This window comes from Aegilops tauschii, chromosome 3 (assembly GCF_002575655.3).
Source record: "Aegilops tauschii subsp. strangulata cultivar AL8/78 chromosome 3, Aet v6.0, whole genome shotgun sequence".
Taxonomy (NCBI): Eukaryota; Viridiplantae; Streptophyta; class Magnoliopsida; order Poales; family Poaceae; genus Aegilops; species Aegilops tauschii.
In genome coordinates, this window is record NC_053037.3 from 25,250,890 (window position 1) to 25,269,946 (window position 19,057).

At 52.5% G+C, this 19,057-nt stretch overlaps 2 protein-coding genes across 5 annotated transcripts; both read right to left on the bottom strand.

The window, feature by feature from the left end:
- Positions 1 to 1,560: 1,560 nt before the first annotated feature.
- Positions 1,561 to 3,105, bottom strand: LOC109786636 (uncharacterized). The gene has a single exon (XM_020345209.1). The coding sequence runs from the start codon at positions 3,103 to 3,105 to the stop codon at positions 1,561 to 1,563; it is 1,545 nt and encodes a 514-aa protein (XP_020200798.1).
- An 807-nt stretch (positions 3,106 to 3,912) lies between these two features.
- LOC109786637 (protein NRT1/ PTR FAMILY 8.1) lies at positions 3,913 to 9,646 on the bottom strand. 4 transcript variants are annotated; one of them, XM_020345212.4, is made up of 3 exons: positions 9,447 to 9,646; positions 5,778 to 5,949; positions 3,913 to 5,678 (listed from the first exon to the last, which is right to left on the bottom strand). In XM_020345212.4, exons 2-3 carry the CDS (start codon positions 5,887 to 5,889, stop codon positions 4,033 to 4,035), a joined length of 1,758 nt encoding a protein of 585 aa, XP_020200801.1. In that variant the 5' UTR covers positions 5,890 to 5,949; positions 9,447 to 9,646; the 3' UTR covers positions 3,913 to 4,032. The 4 variants fall into 4 exon arrangements, with proteins under 4 accessions (XP_020200801.1, XP_020200803.1, XP_020200802.1 ...); XM_020345214.4 differs by lacking the exon at positions 9,447 to 9,646 and adding an exon at positions 8,190 to 8,316; XM_020345213.4 differs by lacking the exon at positions 9,447 to 9,646 and adding an exon at positions 6,435 to 6,835.
- Positions 9,647 to 19,057: the final 9,411 nt, after the last annotated feature.

The window sequence follows — 19,057 nt, forward strand, 5'->3', positions numbered from 1 at the left end:
AAACACCTTGCTAAAATGCAGAATTACATAAACTCATAAGTGACATAAAGTTGTATAGCATTCATTGTGAACAGATAGATTAATACTTACAAAGAAGTTGGCCTAGAAGTTATACAAAATACCTCCCTGAAAGCAGAAATTCATAAAATTCATGATTATAACTAAAATTGCATGTTCAGGCAACTAAAATCACAGTGATTGTTCAAGAGCAAGAAAATTGTGATCAGGGACAAAGACAAGTAGAAGACAAGGTAAGTATACATTTTCATCTTTCACTATTAATTAAACATCATAGAAATCAGATTATACAAGAAGATAAAAAAAAAACATTGATTCATTATTTGCAGGTGCCGATAAATTCAGATACAGAAAATGAACATATGCATTGGGGGGGGGGGGGGGGGGGGGGGGGAATGCAATCAATCCAAGCTGTGAGGTTAGTTATATTCATTTGAAATTATTATGATATCACAACAACCAAGATGTATAACCTGTGATTGAAACTTGCATTACCAGGACAGCAAGGTCAACCCTACAGAGAAAATGGAAAAGAACTAAGGATAGTGGTACAGATATAACATTAGATCATACTCCCTCTGTCCCATAATATAAGAACGTTTTTGACACTAGTGTAGTGTTAAAAACGTTCTTATATTTTGGGACAAAGGGAGTAGTACATAAAAAAATTACACGCATTTTGCAGGCAGAGATAACAGTCCACGGACACGGATGCGTGAGGCAGCCGTCCAACCGTAGCCCCATACATTTTCACAACAACTCGAATCAACCGGACGAAATTTGATCAAACCGGACGAATTTTAATATAAACACGGCGGATTTCATTAAAACTGGGATAATTTGTACATAAAGTTGGACGATATTTCGTCCAGTGAACTAAAAACCTAAAAATAAAACTCTAAACTATCCTATACTTGAGGGTGACCTCGTCAGTCATGCCGGGCTGGCCGGCGGATCCTCCTCCGTCATCGTGGCCCGACCTGGCGCCGGAATCGTCAGAGTCAGGCTTGGTGCAGCGGAAGGTGGCCGTGACGCCCCCGAAATTAATCGTGCACCTCTATCCTTAGAGCATCTCCAGCCGTTCACCCCCCCCCCCCCCGGGCGCCAAAAAGAGCGGCCTGGGGGCGAGCCGGCGCTAGATCGGCCTCTGGGGTTCGTTTCTCCCCAGCCAGGCCCCCAGGTGCCGCCCCCCAAGGCGCCCCATATTCGAACTCAATCATTCCCGCTCAAAGAAACAACAAACCGGCGATCATCGCAATAGTTCGGCGATTCGGTGCCACAGTTCGACGATAAAAAAAAAGGACACGCAGTAGTTTGGCGTACAGAAAAGGAAGGACGCGGAAGGAGTGCATCAAACGTCGAGCTCAACCTCCGGAGCGTACGCGGGCTGGAAGGAGTCGGCGCGGCTTCCGGGCTGGTCGGCGCGGCTTCTGTGCTGCTGGGCGTCGCGGCGGAGGCATCGTCGGTGGGGCTGGGCGTCGCGGAGGCATCGGCATCAGCCGCCGGGCTCGGCGGCGGCGTCGGCGTCGCCGTCGCCGGTATCTAATTGAGGATGAGGCCGCGCTCCGCAAAGAACCACGCCTTGAGCTTCTCGTCGCCGCTCTGGAGCATGTCAGAGCCGCCCATCAAGAAGGCGAGGTCGTTGTTCCTCTTCTTCGCGTCTTGAGCTTTGAGTTTCGCGACGGCATTGGTCCGGAGCAAGTCGAGTTTGACGGCGCTGTTCGTCATCAAAACAGCCCACCTCGCCTCAGTTTTCTCTTCTTGCTGCGCGGCCCTGGTCTTGCCGTCGGCGAGGCAGTGTTCGATGGAGTCTTGCACGCGCGCGGCAGCCGACTCGGCGTATTTCGCCTTCTTGGCACCTTTGTTGCCGTCCGGTCGCCCGTCGGTCGCGCACGTAGCCGGCGCGTTCGGCTTGTATGTCTCTTTGGCTTTGGCGAGGGTGCGTTGGACGGCCGTCCATTTCTCGCACCTGTCGATCCGCCTGAAGACGTGGAGGTACTTGAACTCCGCGTCGCTGTTGTCATCGCGGTACATGGCGAATATGCGAAGCAACTGCGCCGAAGGAAAGAACATCAGTCGGCGTGCTCGGCGCGCACGGCGGAAGGCAACAGTATGCGATACCTGATCCTCGACGCTGGTGCCGCTCTCCGGGCGAGCCGCGACCTCCTCGACGATCCCATGCCATTTGTTGCACACCGTTTGGATGAGCCCCCAATGGTTCGCCATCGCCTTCGACCCACGCTGCATGTGCACGCTTTTGAAGTAGGGGTCGACGAGCTTCCGCTCGTCGAACTCGGCCTTGATGCGGTCCCAATACGTCTCGATGCTCTGGTTCGTGCCGGTGACCGGGTCGAGGCAGACGACCTTCCACGCTTCGGCGAGACACTCCTCTTCCTTGGACGCCCACTTGATGCGTGGCTTGCCAGGCTTGGTCGCCTTCTTCTTCTTCTTCTTCTTGCCTTTCCTCGTCGGCGCCGGTTCCTCCTCCCCCTCTTCCCCCTCCTCCGGCTCTTCCTCGCCGTAGTCGAGCTCGTCGTCCATGTCGCCGAGGTCAATCGAGTCGTCCTGGGTAGTGAACCCGGGGGAAGCGGTGGCGGCAGCCGAGCAGGCTGCGATGATGTCCTCCATGTCGGCCCCCGTCGCGTCGGCGTCGCCCAGATGCGTCAAGGATGCGGCTTGCGAGTAGAGGACGTGGTAGAGAGGTGGCGTCGGTGAGGCTGCGTAGTCCGACGGCGAGTATGTGTACGGTGGGTACTGCACGCCGGCGAACGCGGGCGAGGGCGTGCGGCGCCCATGGGGGAAGGTGATGTTGGGGTTGAAGCCACCATGGGCGTCCCCATCGGCATAGTCCGGCGACGACGTGCTCCATGGGTGCGGCGACGATGAGAATCCGGCCGGAGAGCCGACGCTTTGCTGGCTCCAGGCCGCGTACGGGTGCCCACCGGGTGGATTCATCATCGCCGCGCGCGCCGCCTCCGCTTGTTCCGCCGCCGCCGCTTTCTCCCTGGCCTTCTTGGCCCTGTTGCGCTTGTCGGCGATGACGGCCTCACGGCGCTCCACATCTGCCTTCCACTCGGCGTTGGACATGCCGGGGGGCTTGGATAGCGGCGCCCTCGGCTTCCTTTTCTTCGGCTGGGCGGCGGCGGCTGTGGGATCCGTCGCGGCACGCGGCATCACGTACTTCTTCGGCGGCATGGCGGGTGGAAGGGTAGGGAGGAGGCGCGCGTTTGGCGGGAGGAATGGAGAAGAGATGGGATCCTAGGCGGCAAAGTGGGAGAAAACGGCGGGAAACGGGCTTCCGTCGCCGACAGAGCGGCCCCACGCCGCTTTTCGCTTGTGCCGGCGTGCCCAGGCGACACCCGGCCGCTTGGGTTCGGGGCGGGATCGCCGGTTCTATATTTCGCCCAAACCGGCGCTAAACGAGTTCGTGGAGGCGCGACTGGGCCGATTTTCGGCCACCGGCGCTAAAAAATCATGGGGGGGCTGTTGGGGGCGCGGCTGGAGATGCTCTTAGTTCATTGCATCCCATGCAACAAGTTATACAAAACTTTAGATGGGTTTAACACGGATGAAAATGTTGTGAGGTTCTGGGGTTAACAGAGATGAAAATGGCATATTTGGGTGACGTCCATACAACAAGTTTACAAAACTTTAGATGGCGTTTATGAAGCTGTTGTAAATCCTATTAAACTCTTGTACTTTTTCTGCTCACTGTCACTGTAGAAGCTTTGGGTCGCATTGCACACCAATCTAATAAAGTACATAACATCTGAACTTTTTTCTGCCAATTTTTCCAAGACACTAGTATATTAATCAACAAGGCAACACTCTTGAATCTTGAAGTCACAAATCACACCACGCATTTCATTGTCCTCCCTTAATTTCACCTATCTGAACTCTGAAGTCTCGATCCTTGCTTTCTTCTTCTTCTTCTTTCAACAATCTATTCTGTCATGTCTCTTGAAAAAGAAAACACGCACGCATTCAGACACGAACTGTTGCAGCCAGAGTCACTCACTGGTCATGTGCATCATCAGATCCTCCTTTGGCTTTGGCGTCTGTGTCATCTCCGGCGGTCTTCTTGTAGGTGTACCAGCTGGCGATGAGGAGGTAGACGGCGAAGTTGAGGAGGCTGAGCGCGGCGAGCAGCCAGAAGAAGTAGTCGAGGTGGCCGACGTTGAGGTTGTCCGGGATCCACCCCTGCTTGCCTCCCCTGGTGGTGAGCTTGGCCACGACGGTGACGAGAAGCGTGCTGAGGTAGTTCCCGAGGGCGACGGTGGTGAGGGAGAGCGCGGAGCACATGCTCCTCATGGCGTCGGGCGCCTGGTCGTAGAAGAACTCGAGCTGGCCCACGAAGGTGAACACCTCGGCGGCGCCGATGATGAAGTACTGCGGCACCTGCCAGAAGATGGAGATGGGCACCACGTCCTTCTCCCCGTAGAGGCCGCGCTGCGCGATGGTGCGGAGGCGGACGAGCTCGAGCACGCCGGCGGTGAGCATGGCGAACATGGAGACCACGAGGCCGATGCCCATGCGCTGGAGCTGGGTGAAGCCGCGGGGCCGGCCGGTGACGGAGCGTACTGCCGGGACGAGGATGCGGTCGTAGACGGGCACCCAGGCGATGACGCTGAGGGTGTCGAAGATGGAGAGGGAGGCGGAGGGGATCTTGAACTTGGGACCCATGGAGGCGTCCAGGGTGTTGCCCTGTAGCACGAACATGGTGCTCATCTGGCCGTACACCGTGGCGAAGACGATGCCGCTCGCCCAGATGGGCAGCAGCCGCACCACGCTCTTGAGCTCCTCCACCTGCGTCACCGTGCACAGCCGCCACGGCGACGGCCCGGTGGCCGCCGTCTTGTCCGCCTGCGTCTCCACCGCCGCCTTGTCGAGGAACCTGAACTGCCCCGTGTGCTCCAGCTTGCGGCTCCCCTCGATGCCGGACTCCCTGTCCGCGGTCTCGTACAGCGCCGACCCGTCGACGGGGACGCCGAGCTTGCGCGTGGCGGCCACGAGCACCTGCGCGATGCGGGTGAGCGGGCTGCCGCCGGGGCGCTGGTGGCGGTACAGCGGCGTGCCGACGAAGAAGCTGCCGACGGCGATGGCCATGACGACGGCGGGGATGCCGAAGCCCCAGCTCCACCCCACATGCGTCTGCACGTACACCAGCACGGACGAGGCCACCAGCGCGCCGATGTTGATGGAGAAGTAGAACCAGTTGAAGAAGGAGCTCTTGCTCTTGCGCTCCACGTCGTCGTGCTCGTCGAACTGGTCGGCCCCGAAGGAGGAGACGCAGGGCTTGATCCCGCCGGTGCCGAGCGCGATGAGGTAGAGCGCGATGAAGACGGCCGCCGACTGGCCCGGCGTGGGGTCGCACACGCCCTTGGAGGCGCAGGCGGGCACGAGGCCGTGCACGGAGGTGGCCATGGTGAGCAGGCCGAGGCCGAAGATGTAGATGATCATGAAGGAGGCGATGGTCCAGAAGCGGCCGAGGTAGGCGTCGGCGAGGAAGGCGCCGATGAGCGGGGTGATGTAGCAGGTGCCGCCCCAGTTGGTGACGTTGTTGGCGGCCGCCGCGTTGGCCATGCCCATCCGGTCCTTCATGAAGTTGACCAGGTTGGTGCTCATGCCGTAGTAGGCAAGGCGCTCGCAGCACTCGTTCGCTGCAGCCGGTCAATCAAACAGCTTGATAACGCCATGAACGCCAAGAACAGAAGCAGAGCATGAAAACAGAGCAGCAATGGAGTCGTGCGAGTGCGTACCGAGGATGTAGGGGCATGCTCGCCAGTTGCCGGTGTTGCTCTTGAGGGCCGGGTTGCCCTTGATGTCGATGGTGCCATCCTGGGTGTACAGCTCCGCCGCGACCTCCCCCATGGCTGCTGTACTTGCTTGTCTCTCAGACTACGCGCTGCAGCAACTCAGAGGAACTGCTTCCTGCAAAAAAAAAAAAAAGTTAACGACAGTGATTAATAGTGTGGTGAAGATGCAATGGGGGACAGATTGTTGTTGTGGATGATTAACGTGGAGCTTGTAATGAATCTTAACAAGAAGAGCCACATGCTTTTGGATTGGATAATAAAATCTCAACGAACTGGCGTTAATTGCAAACCAAGAACAATCAGACAGAGCAGAAACTACTAAGACGCGGCAGCCTCAGCTTTTAGACCCAAATCGAGTTCCAGCCAGTGGAGAACCGATGCTGATTCGGGATTCCAACGGGGGATTCGCAGAACTAGAGAGAGCACTGCAGATTGAGAGCCTCTCAAACTGAAGCAATATGCTCAGGTGGTCAGGCCTCTCAAAGTGAAGCAGGCAGTCACCAGATTCACCGCAGATTGAGGGCACGGAAGAATCAAATCACGGGATTCACGGACGGAAGAAAGGGGGAGGGATTCTCGTTGGAACTAGATAGTACATACCATACCATACCTGCTCAGGCCGCTGTGGCGTCCATCGGAAAATGACACGAGTCGGGCAAGATGAACATGGACAGGCAAAGGAGAAGTGAGATATCTCGCGCGAGCTCTAGCTAGGAGGAGAGGAGAGGACGGCAAAGGAAGGACTGCCACCTATCTACCCACCTACCTACTTTTCCACGACTAGAAAGAAAGAAAGAAAGAAAGAAAGAAAGAAAGAAAGACGACGGGTGCTTTGGCTGCGCGTGGGAAGGACCGTCAGGAAACAATGGCGGCTCATGTGTCCGGCTGCATCCACGGACGGGGACGGCCAACATGTGCTGTGCAGGAGCTGAAACCGGTGGCGGAGAGAGCTGGCCACACTGCTCCGATTCCGATCGATCTCTTGGGGCGGGGTGGGGTGCGTGGTGTGGGGCTGTGGGAATCATCATCAGAGCATCTTGTTAAAATCATTGTTATTGACTTGTTTAAGCGTCTGCCGACTCTCGTGGATGAGAGAGATGATGCTACTGTCAAATGAGCTCGTACGAATGATAAGCATGGGCCATTTATTGAAACGAGCTTCATATGAACAGTAAAACCCTAAAAACTGAAAATGAGAAAAGATAAAAAAAAACTCTCAATTTTTTTATGTGGACCATTGACAGATGATCCGACTGTTTAAAAATTTTCATCGTGGAATCATACTTGCGAAAGTGGTGGCAAAAGAAATCAGTGCCCCTAAAATGGTGGCAAAATTGATTAATAAGAGGGTCGTATGCATCGTTCTGATGCAGAGGCCGGGGCATTCCCCCTTTTCGAAAAAAATTTCAGACTACACTAATACCGGAGTGTATCGATACTTGTATTATTGCTTTTGCTGAGAGGTGCGGATGAATAAAACCAAGCAGCGTGGTTTTTTAAGCCGGACATATAATGCCACCGAAGATTGCGTGCGTGTGAACACGCTAAATCTTTCACACTCTATGATTAGCTCGTGTCACGGTTAGACATTTGATTAGCTCAGCTCAGTGGAATACTACATAATTAAATTCCACTGCTGGCACTAGTAGTGTACTTGAACAAGGAAGGAGTCAGACAGAGATAAGGCGCAAGCACGCAACAGTGACAGTGCGACGCCGACGAAAACGAGAGGCACGGATCGGGACGAAAACGAGAGGCAGTGAGCGGTGTGTGCTGGCTGTCCGCTCGTTCGTTCCGGCGGCGACAAGGACGACGTGTCAGTTGGCTGCCTCCACGACAGGCAAAGCTCTTGGTGGTGCTCTGAGGAAGAAGGAAAGGAAGCTCCCGTCCAAAGAGGTTGAGGTCGATCGACAAGGCGGCCAAATTCTCCACAACTGGCTTCCTTTCCTGCCGACGTGACACTGACCTTGGGAGCACTACGATTCCGTTGATGGTCTTGACATGAAGGAAACTCTGGGTCAAACCAGCTGATTAATTAGTACTAGTAACATTGGCTGGAGTGGTTTATTCATCGGTGGAGCTAATTTTATAACGCGTGCGCGTGGTGATTAATTACTACTACTAGCTGTACTGTGACGGAGTAGATTAATTGGGTATGTATGTTTGCCGGCGCTCGCTCGCTCGCTCGCCGGAAAGGAGTTTATGCAAGCTGACTCGAGTTTTGGCATGTTTGAGCACCACACCACAGGTATCTGAACCTGAATCATCCACCTTTCAACGGCGGATCGGATCGGATCTCTCTACAAGATCGATGACGACTTAGTACCTAGCGGGCGGTTATACTAGTATACGTACCTTGGCCTGACGGGCGGCCGGGATCGGGTCCCTCTGCTCCGAGCTCCCTCCCTCCCTCCCTCGGGTGTGTGTCTGTTAGTCTGTGTGCCTGCGCGACGATGCGTGTGTGTGTGAGAGAGAGGGAGACCGGTACTTTATAGCCAGAGACGACGACGACGCGCACCGCAACACCGGCGTCCGGCGAGACGTGCCCCGCTGCCTGCCTGGTTTCCCACCGCGACTACTACGACCCACACATGGTTTGAATGTTAATGCTTCCTGCGCTCCCGTCCAAAAAACGTGACGCCGCAAAGATTGCGCATCGCGTCTTCACATGACACTTGTTAACAAATACGTATCTCAAAGCTAATTCGTTTGATTGGAGAAAAAAACTAAGCACACGTACCACTACTCTTGCAGATATCTCTAAACTAGACTAGAGCACGTACTACTTTTCCGTTGATGATGGCGACGACAGAGGAATCTTCCGGTCAAAACCTACGTGGTTTCGATCATGAGCAATCTCTCGCAGATAGATACCCTTACCTATTAATCTTGAGCAATACCTGGCCGTATGGACTGGCTAGTATGACCGGGATTCGGCGACTCTGAGTATGCGGGCCCACATGTCATGGACCCAAAGTCAGGCGCGCTTAAGCCATGGAATCTGGGTCGGTGTCTAGAACATGAGGGGTGCGGTGCTATAGACTAACAGCGATCGATCCATCCATCGAGGGTTACCAATGAAATTAAGCAAGCGACGTGGGATCGAGGGTTATGACACGCAATCTCAGAAGTGAGGAATTTGAAGGCACCTCCAGGCAAGATCTCTCCGTGCCGTGCCGTGCCGTGGACTCCCAAGCTCCGGCCCAGAAACTAATTAATTAACGGAGCCTCCCGCTATGTCCAATCAATTTGCATACCAAACTGTCACTCTCCGTGCGCTGATCACCATGGCTATCAGGTTTGTTGCTTGTTGGGCATGCATGCGGATTGTTGCCGGCCACTGCAGGCTTAACTTGGTTAATACTAGTAGTTTCTCGGCAAGGGGCTGGTTCAGTCAGTACTATGACGGACTCCTGACTGAATGTTAATACCAATACGTGACCTAGCTACGTACGTCGACCCATCTGAATGGTGATCTCGAATCTCAGTAAGTGACCTCCAGATTTCTCTGTTATAGACAGACCACCCTTGAGGGAAAACGCAGTGATTAAATTCAGAGGCGTGATTACTGGAGGGGGAGGGGGGAGGGGGAGCGGCCGTCGGCGTACGTACCTCTGTTGGTCGGTGTCGACGAGCGGCGGCGGCGGCCGGTCGGAAGGGATCTCCGCCTCAGTCGTCGCCCGGCCCGCGCGCGCGATTCCCGCTGGCCTGGTCTGAGCTCCCCCTCCCTCGGTCTGTGACTCGCTGTCTCTTGTCTCTCTGTGTGTGTGTGTGTGAGCCACAGCCACAGCCACCTTTGGATTTGGAGGCTCCTGCTTTGACGCGCCCGTATTTATAGACAGGCCAGGTCAGGTCAGGACACTTGCCCAGCTAAACTTTTTTTTAACTTACTTGCCCAGCTAAACTAATAAACAGGCAGGCCGCATGGCATAAACCTGGAAATGACAGCCGGCGAAACCAAACCAAACCACCGAAAAGTGAACGCGCAGCTCTTTCGTCTCTGCTCTGGTTTGGTTTGATTGGTTGGTAGCGTACGCGCGCTAGTCTACTCGTGCCCTACCAGACGTAGACAGGGATCCTGTCACGAAAATACTTGTCGTGAAAATGAATACAAATAAATGAATTTAGAACTAAAATACATCTAGATACATTCATTTCTCGAATAAGTATTTTTTAGATGAAGGAAGTACTACCTCGGTCCGGATTTGTTGGGCCCTTCGTATTTTGGGCTAGACTTTGACCATCTAGAGACTACTAAAATATAAAGTACTCCCTCCGGTTCTAAATATTTGTCTTTTTAGAGATGTCAAATGGACTACCACATACGGATGTATATAGACATATTTTAACATTTTTTAGAGTGTAGATTCACTCATTTTGCTTCGTATGTAGTCACTTGTTGAAACCTCTAGAAAGACAAATATTTAGGAACAGAGGGAGTATATGCTATTAAAAATTATATTTTTGGATTTGTATTTGAAAGAGCTTTCCGACCATATAATTTTTGTGACATTTTAGATTTTGTTACTCAAATTTATAGGTCAAACCTTACCCCAAAATAAGGTCCACCGCGCGACCCCAAACGGACGACCGTTTTGTCCGAATTCTGTCCGTTTGGGTAGGGCAATGGGGCCGTGTCCGGGCGTGTCCTGGCATGCGGTGGCCGTGCGCCCAGCGTGCGGCCGCATCCCTTTGCCCCATCCTGTCCGCCTCTATTTAAAAAAAAGAGCAACGTTTCAAATGCCAAGCCCTAGTTCACGGCCCCAGTTCATCACGCCGGCAACAAAGCCAGCGGCCTACACGTCTATCGCCGGCATCAGCCAGCCTCCAAAATGAATAGTTGTCCTCGCCGGCAATACAGCCGGCCTTCGAAATGAATGTTTTTCTCGCCGGCACACAGCCAGCGGCCCAGCGGGCGGGCGGCACCCATGCCAGCCTCCAAAAAAGAACGGCCACGGCCGATCGGAATACCTAGTTCAGGCCGTCGGCGTCGAGCATCTCCTTCTGCCTAGCCTCGAACCAGGCCCTCGTCTTCTCGCTCATCTTCGACAAGTCCACGCTCATGATCGCAAGGACCACCTCCTTCGCTTTGGTGGCAGCATTGGTGGCCTCGATGTCGAGCTGCCTTTGCCTGGCCTTGACGTTCTCGGCCTCGATGTCGAGCTGCCTTTGCCGGGCCGCCTCCTCCATGTCGAGCTGCCTCTGCCGGGCCGCCTCCTCCATGCCGATCTTCCTTCTCTTGGCCGCCTCCTCCATCTCAAGCTTCTTCCTTTGAAGGTCTAGGTATTGCTTCATTTGCCCTCCTTGCTTTGCCGCTTCTTCTCGTCCCTCACATCCTTTTGCGACATCATGCCATGCAAAGTGTCATGCAATGCCATGGATGAGGCATCACGTATGTCGTCAACCTTGGAGTTGGTCTTGCCCCTCGGCCTCTTCACCGCTTCGCCATCTCCACCTCCGGCGAACTTGGCCGTCTTCAGGCCTCTCTTCCTCTGAAGTTCACGGTATTGGTCCTTGAACTTCGGGCAATTGTTGATCATAGTCCAACAATGCGTAAGAGTGAACGGCTTGTCATTGTGCCGGGCCTTGAATGCCTCCAAAGATTGAAATGCCTACACCACATGATCAACAACAAGTGAATATGCAAACATGTACAAGGCCGAAGTCTCATGGCCGTAGCAAGGAAAGGGCTTGGAAGAGGAGAGCATACCGTGTCCCCAACGCCGAGACCACTCACGGGCCGTGCTTCAACGCTCTCGAATGCGGCTTGATACTTGTTACACTCTTGTTGGATGAACAACCATCTCTTTTGAATCGAGCCGATGCCACGGTTGCTTTCAAATTGGTAGGGCTCAAACAACTTCCTTTCATGGAATGTTTCATGGACTCTCGTCCAAAAAACAATACCCTTTTGTTGCGCGCCGGTCCTCGGATCTTGGCTAATCTCCATCCAAGCTTGGCAAATCAACTTGTCCTCATCTTGTGTGTATGAACCCGTGCGAATGCTCTTCCTCTTCTTTTGTGCTTCCGCTCTTTGTGTCAGCTCGTCGATGAACAAAGGCTCGCCACTAATATCAACGTCATTGATTTCTTCTTCATCACCATCACCTTCGACATAGATGTCATCGTCTTCATGCCACGAGTCACCATGGTCGTAGTCAGCACGGTTGCCGGCCTCTTCATCGGGGACGTACTGGGCGCGGCCATCCTGACTTTGGGTCTCCTCGGGGTTGTAGGAACGGCCTTGACCAGCCTCGAAGATCACGTCCTCCATGAACTGGTTGTAGAAGGGGTCGTCGACCGGTGGCGTTGGTGTTGGCATTCCGTCAAACAAGACGCGGGGCGACGGCATGGTGCCCGTGAACGGCGCCCGTGCTTGCTTTCTTTGCATCTCGACGGACGGCCAGCCGCCGCTGCTAGACCTAGGCGTGACGTTGAGGTCGATGACGGTCGAGGGTCGTGGTGTGGACGGCGCGAACATGCCAACGTCCGGCGACCCTGAGAAACGGGTCTGGCCGTCGTGCCTTGGCGGAGGAAAGCCGGGCGACAAGGGCGTGGTCCACGACGTCGGTGACTGGCAGTGTGGAGGCCGGGCGATCGACGACCCTGTGCTCGCCGGACCGACGGCCCCTCCAGAGAAACCTAGCGGACGACAAATGCCAGCCATGAGAAGGTCGTGCGCTTTGATGACGATGGCCTCCTTCTCATCGACCTCGGCCTTGTGCCGCGCGGCCTCAATCGCAGCACGGTCGGCGGCTCTCTTGGCTGCGGCGACGTTGTACTTGGCGACCGCCCTCCGGCCCCTCCTCTTCGCCGATTCCGCGTCCAACTTGGCGATCTCCTCCGGCGTGCACTCCGACCGCGGCTTCCTTGGCGCCTTGCCCTTCTTCTTCTTGGCCATTCCGGGCGGGTCGACGGCCAGCCCGCCGGAGTTCGGCTGGGCGTCGGCCATGGACGGGGGAGGGAGTGGGACGGGCGGGACGTGGGAGGGTTTTGGGGGGGGGGGGGGATGGCGCCAAAGGGGCCGCGGGGAGGTTTTGCTTTGTGTCGCCGACAGGCGGGCCAGGGGCGGACAAGCGCGCGCGTCCCGCCCGTCCTCGTGCTGTCTGTTTCACCCCAAAACCGACGCAAACTTGGGCCGGGTATGGGTCGAAAGCGGACATAAAACAGACAAAAGTCCGTTTGCTCCCGCGCGCTGGGCCGTCCGGTTTGTCCCTTTTACCCCAAACGAACGGGGCCGGACATGATAGGGTCGCGCGGTGGAGTTGGCCTAAGAGGGGCTAATAAACCTGCGAGTAGTACGTACGCGGACGAATGGGCTGGGCGTGAGGTCTACGGCGCCGTTTTATACTTACTAGTATTAATTTCTCCTTGGTGTGAGCACCCAATCTTCCTCCTCGGCTCGAAAGGAAATTGACGGCGGTGACAGGGACGCCGACGACGGCCTTGCCTTCCGTTTAATCCCACGCGATCGACGACGCGCGGACCATCGCGTACACACGGACACGGTATGCATGTACGTAAAATATACTCCCTCCGTCCGGAAAAACTTGTCGGAGAAATGAATGTATCTAGATGGATTTTAGTTCTAGATACATCCATTTTTATCCATTTCTTTGACAAGTATTTTCGGGCGGAGGGAGTATAAAATTACAAACGCAGCAGCGTGTACGCACGCATGCATGCATCTGGCCGTGGTTTCGGACCCAATTCCAATCCATCGACATCCATGCGCACGGGCACGGGCGCCTGGCATACGGTCAGCGGCTGTGGCCGGCCCCTGCCCGCCTGCTGCTACCCCTAGTGGCGTTCGCCTCGTGCCACGCGACTACTGCTACGGCATGCAATGCATGGCACGCCCTCTCATGCACAACGACAAAGATTCCGGCCACCATTCTTTAGCCGTTGACGAACCACACTAGCATAGCTAAGCTAGCTACTGCAACGACCATCATCATCGCAGAATATCACCAATTCGCTTGCGCCTTTTCTTTTTCCCAGCCGTCAGCATCATTTTTTTTTCTTTTGTTGTCGAGGAAATCCTCAAAGTCTCCCTTCAAAAAAATGAAAGGGTGTGCTTTGAGGCAAGCCCAGTTGAAGAGGTAGGTTTAGGGTTTTGCGTGGGTGGCTAACATCCAGCCTCAAGTCTCTTTATATAGATGATCATAATACAATTACATACGTATACAAATACGTGTACATGTACAATATGCTAGACCCTATTTTACATGCCCCCTCAATCTGAACTACATACAAGATTCAGATTGGTTCTAAAACGGTCTAGCATTTGTCGAGTAGCGGGTTTAGTAAATACACCCGCTAGCTGATCATCAGTTGAGATAAACCTGACTTCTAGCTTACCAACAGCTACTCGTTCCCTCACAAAGTGGAAATCAATCTCAATGTATTTGGTCCGAGCATGAAACACTGGATTCGCCGTCAGGTAAGTTGCCCCTAAGTTATCACACCACAATATGGGTGTGCGCTGCCGTGTGTGACTCCAAGTTCTGTGAGAACTATGTCTATCCAAATGGCTTCAGCCGCGCCATTGGCCAATGCCTTATACTCTGCCTCGGTGCTAGACCTCGAGACTGTAGGCTGCTTTCTTGGAACTCCAAGATATAAGATTGGGTCCAACAAATATAGCAAAGCCACCAGTAGAACGCCTGTCGTCAACACAGCCTGCCCAGTCTGCATCGGTGAATATACTGACTCCAGTAAATCTGGACTTACGAATCCGTAGTCCCGTGTCTAGCGTACCTTTGACATACCACAGAATACGCTTAACTGCTTCCCAATGAACCTCCGTAGGCTGAGACAGGAACTAGCACACTTTGTTCACGGCAAAGGAGATATCTGGACGAGTGAGCGTCAGATATTGAAGTGCTCCAACTACACTGCGATACCTGAAAGAGTCGTCAGTACTCAGCAATGCACCACTGTGACGCGAAAGGCTCTCGGATGTAGCAAGTGGAGTGGAAGTGGACTTGCAGTTCTCCATGTTGACGCGATGAAGGAGATCAAGTGCATACTTGTTCTGCGTCAATGTCATGCCCCCGTGAATGAAAGGACGCTTCCAAACCAAGGAAGTACTCAAACCGGCCCAAGTCTTTGATGGGAAAACTCGCAGACAAGGACTGCACAAGGCGATCCACCACAGTAGGTGTAGAACCAACAATCACAATATCATCAACATACACCAGCATGTATATCTGAATAGCACCATGTGAAAAGATGAACAGGGACGTATCTGCCTTGGAGGGAACAAAACCAAGTTGTGAGAGCCGCTGACTCAACCGAGCATACCAGGCACGCGGCGACTGTTTAAGCCCATAGATGGACCGCTGGAGTTTGCAGACATGAGAGGGATAACGAGCATCCTCAAAACCAGGGGGCTGCTGCATGTAGACATCTTCGGCCAGAAAACCGTGGAGAAAAGCATTACTCACATCAATCTGTCGAAGACTCCACCCGCGGGAGACAGCGAGAGAGAGGACCAGACGAACCGTGGCAGGTCTTTCGTCAGGTTCTATTCCAACAATTTCATTTAATTAGAGCCAACCTTAATTCCTTCACCCCCGCATCATACCCTTCCTTGGGCTTCATGGTTACTCAACAACTATCCAGCGTATATAAACTGGTGGATTTTAGTAGATCAAAGCGAGGTGGGATAAATATTCAAGCGAACCCTCTTTATCTAAAAAAATGTTCACGCTTTTTAAATTTTGAAAAAATGGTTGTGTTTTCGTATTTGTACATAAATTTAAAAATATTTTGGATTTTCAAAAAATGTTCGTGTTTTCGAAAGTTTGTTCGGAATGGTTTTGTTCTACTTTTTCACAACTTTTAAAAAATGTTCAGAATTTCAGAAAATGTTCCCGTTTTCAGAGATTGTTCACAAATCTTAAAAATGTTCATGTTTTCATTTTCAGGAGTTTCAAAAAAGTTCCAGTTTCCAAAATTGTTTGAAAATGTGTTAAAAAACGTGTTTCCAAACTTTGATTGGGTTTTTCAAAAATTGTTTGGAATGTTTTAGTTCAAAATTTTCACAAGTTTTCAGAATTATTGTTGGAATTTCAAAAAAATGTTCCCGTATCCACAAATTGGTCAATTTTTTTCTTAAAATGTTCATGTTTCAATTTCTTTTCCGGAGTTTCAATTTTTTTGTGTGTTCCAATTTTGGTCGCAAGTTCCAAAAACTGTTTGCGTTTCCACATTTTGTTTTGGAATTAAAAAAATGTTCCTGTTTGAAAAAAGTGTTCAAGATTTTAAGAAAATGTTCATGTTTTTAAAAACTGTTTCATTTTTTTATAATATGTTTACAAATGTGTAAAGTGTTTGCGCTTCGCAAACATCTGGTATTTTTTCAAAAATAGTTGATATCGAAATTTAAAAAATATTTGTATCTGCGCTGGTGGTTGGTTCTTAAAACTTTTCACTGCTTTATAACCAGTAGGGGCGTGTTTGGTTGCTTTCGCTGCCGGGCCTGGCTCAGAGGGAAAAAACGAGCCAGGCTGAGAAGGGCCTGGATAAGCAAAAACAGAGCCGAAAACGTAGATGACCAGTTGATTGGTTGCCTGCATTAGGGGTCTCGTCGTCGAGATGCAATTTTCACCCAGCGTTTGGTTGATACATGCATATGATTACGAGCGTTAACAACAAAACTTAACAGCCATCAGTTGGGCTTGACATTTCGTCAAACACTCTGAGCACGCCGGAGCTTCCACTGCCCATCGTACCCACCACCAGCTCCCGGCGACCGTGGACGCGCCCGACTCGCCGTCGTGGCCGTGGCCGCTTCATGTCCTTGCCGCCGCTGTCGGAGATCCTGCAGATCGCCGCCGCTGCCGCCTATTGCGCGCCTGTTGACCCGGCTCTAAGTGCGTGCGCCAGCCGGGCTACCAGCTCTCCTCCCCCGCTCTAGCCCACGCACGCGCGCATGGTCGGTCAACTACTGCTGAAAGGATCGATACGGTCGACTAGAGGGGGGGTGAATAGGAGACTACAAATTTTACTCTTTCTTGTCAATTTTAAGGCTTAGCGGATAAAAAGGGTTCACTAGATATGCAACTAGGTGAACACAACCTATATGACAAGCAAGCTCTAAGATAAATATGCTAGGCAACAAACTAATTAGCAAGCCAACAAGCATACAAGGCTAAGTAAAGTGCGGGAAAGGATTAACCACAAGTGAGACGAGGACGCGGATTTTATCCCCAAGTTCACTCTTCCTTGGGGAAGAGCTACTCTCCGTTTGGAGCGGTGCCGGAGCCAAAGCTTGCGGAACGCCACGAAGGCTCACCGTAATCTCCTTCGAGTCACCCCCAACGGATGAGCCTCGAATCACTCGGGGTTGGTCTTGAAGGCGACCACCACACCTTTACAAACTTCTCCGGAGCACACCACAAGCAAGGAAGCTTCCGGAGGAACCTCTAACTGCCTAGGAGCCCAAGCTCCAAGAGTAACAAGTCATGGTGGATGAATGTTGCGGGGAACGCGATTTGGTTTGGTCAAAGTGTAGATCGGGTTTTGCTCTCCCAATCCCCAAAGTTTCAACAAGATTGGGTGGAGGGATTGAGAGTAGTGAGCAAAATGGGGTGTAGCAATGGAGGAGCTCAACAAGACATTAGGGTTGAGGGATGGAGGAGGAAGAAGGGGGCTTATATAGTGTTCTTGGCCGGGAGGGGATTTCTGCCCGTTGGACCCCGTGCGCACGGGCCAAGTCAGCCCCGTGCGCACGGGGTGTCCAGTGAGTTTCGAGGTACCCCGTGTGCACGGGGGTCAGAGACCCCGTGCGCACGGGGTGTCCCGAAATATTCTGACTACCCCGTGCGCACGGGGGCCAGAGACCCCGTGCACACGGGGTGTCCAGAAGATTTCTGATGAAACATCACAGGACACCACGGCAAAGCACACAATAAGTGAAATATCTGAGAGGTGTAGGAGGGCTGGTGTATCTGTCTTGGAGGCATTCCCACATGACACTAACTCCACGAAGACCCCTCTTGATAGTGCGGTTTTACCTGCGACTCAAATCGAACCAAAACGAAAATCCTTCGAGTCGCCGGTAACCACGCCTTTGATCTTTTTGGACTGGGGGGTCGCACACCTCCATCAATGGGGACACCTTGGAACCAAAGTCCTGAGATAAACTTTAGCAACCAACATTAGTTCCACTAACCACATTGTCATCACACCAAAATATAATCTAAGTGATACTTGCACTTTCAATCTCCCCCTTTTTGGTGCATTGATGACAATATGGTTAGGACATGGCATACAGGATACAACTTAAGTAAACAACCATGCGACAATAGTTGATCAAAGGAGCTCCCCCTATATATGTGCAAGGAAAAAAATGCTTGATTATGCATCAAGCACACACATATGAGGCTCCCCCTAGATCCACATTGTCAAGGCATGCGATCAACATAATAATACCCAACACGGTGCCTAGATCACATGCAAGTGTGGTGAGCAGAAAACGTGAGACTAACCTATAGAAGCTTGATCATACTCCACAAGATATATCAACATAAGCATAGATAAATTCCATAAAGTAGATAGTCTCTCACATAGACTAGGTAGCTCACGACCACACCGCGAAAGCAAGTAAATAAGAGTATCTCAAGCCAAATAAACACAACCAAAACAAACGAGGCCTTGAGATCTCACCCAACTGAAACCAACTGCAAACGCCCCTAATAGAACACTTCTCCCCCTTTGTCATCAAGAAAACAAAAATGGAAAAGGCGATGCTAACGAGACTCTAGACAAGAGGAGGTGCGCTCGAAGCATCTTCATCATCATCAAAGTGCCATCCCTCCAAGGGAAAAGAACGAGCTGTGGCCACACTGTCGTTGTCCTCGGACCCTGGACCAACCTCCTCACCAGCTGCAGCACGCTCAGCCTTCTTCTGACGCCTCACCAGCTTGCCCTTGTTGATCTCCTTGACCTGACGGCGCTGAATGGACTGACACATTTTGAACATGTTGCTCACGGTCTTCAGAAGAGACTTCTTCTCCTCTCTGGTGAAACTGGCATCAGTAGCAACCTGCTTCCCTTTGCTACGCGGAATCCGCACATAGGATGAACATCCCTTAGTGTAGGTAGCACGATCCTCAGGCCTGGGGTTGCGCCCCTTCTTGGGAGGCACATATGGTGGAGGAGCAGCCGGAAGCCAGTTGGCATCACGCTTCGGAAAGGAGGTGCGGTACTTGGCA

Bases quoted from the DNA above. Each gene is read 5' to 3' on its own strand.
- LOC109786637 (XM_020345212.4), bottom strand. From the start codon at position 5,889: ATGGGGGAGGTCGCGGCGGAGCTGTACACCCAGGATGGCACCATCGAC. The intron at 5,679-5,777 runs GTACGCACTCGC...GACCGGCTGCAG, and splicing joins AGCATGCCCCTACATCCTCG to CGAACGAGTGCTGCGAGCGC.
- LOC109786636 (XM_020345209.1), bottom strand. From the start codon at position 3,105: ATGTCCAACGCCGAGTGGAAGGCAGATGTGGAGCGCCGTGAGGCCGTC.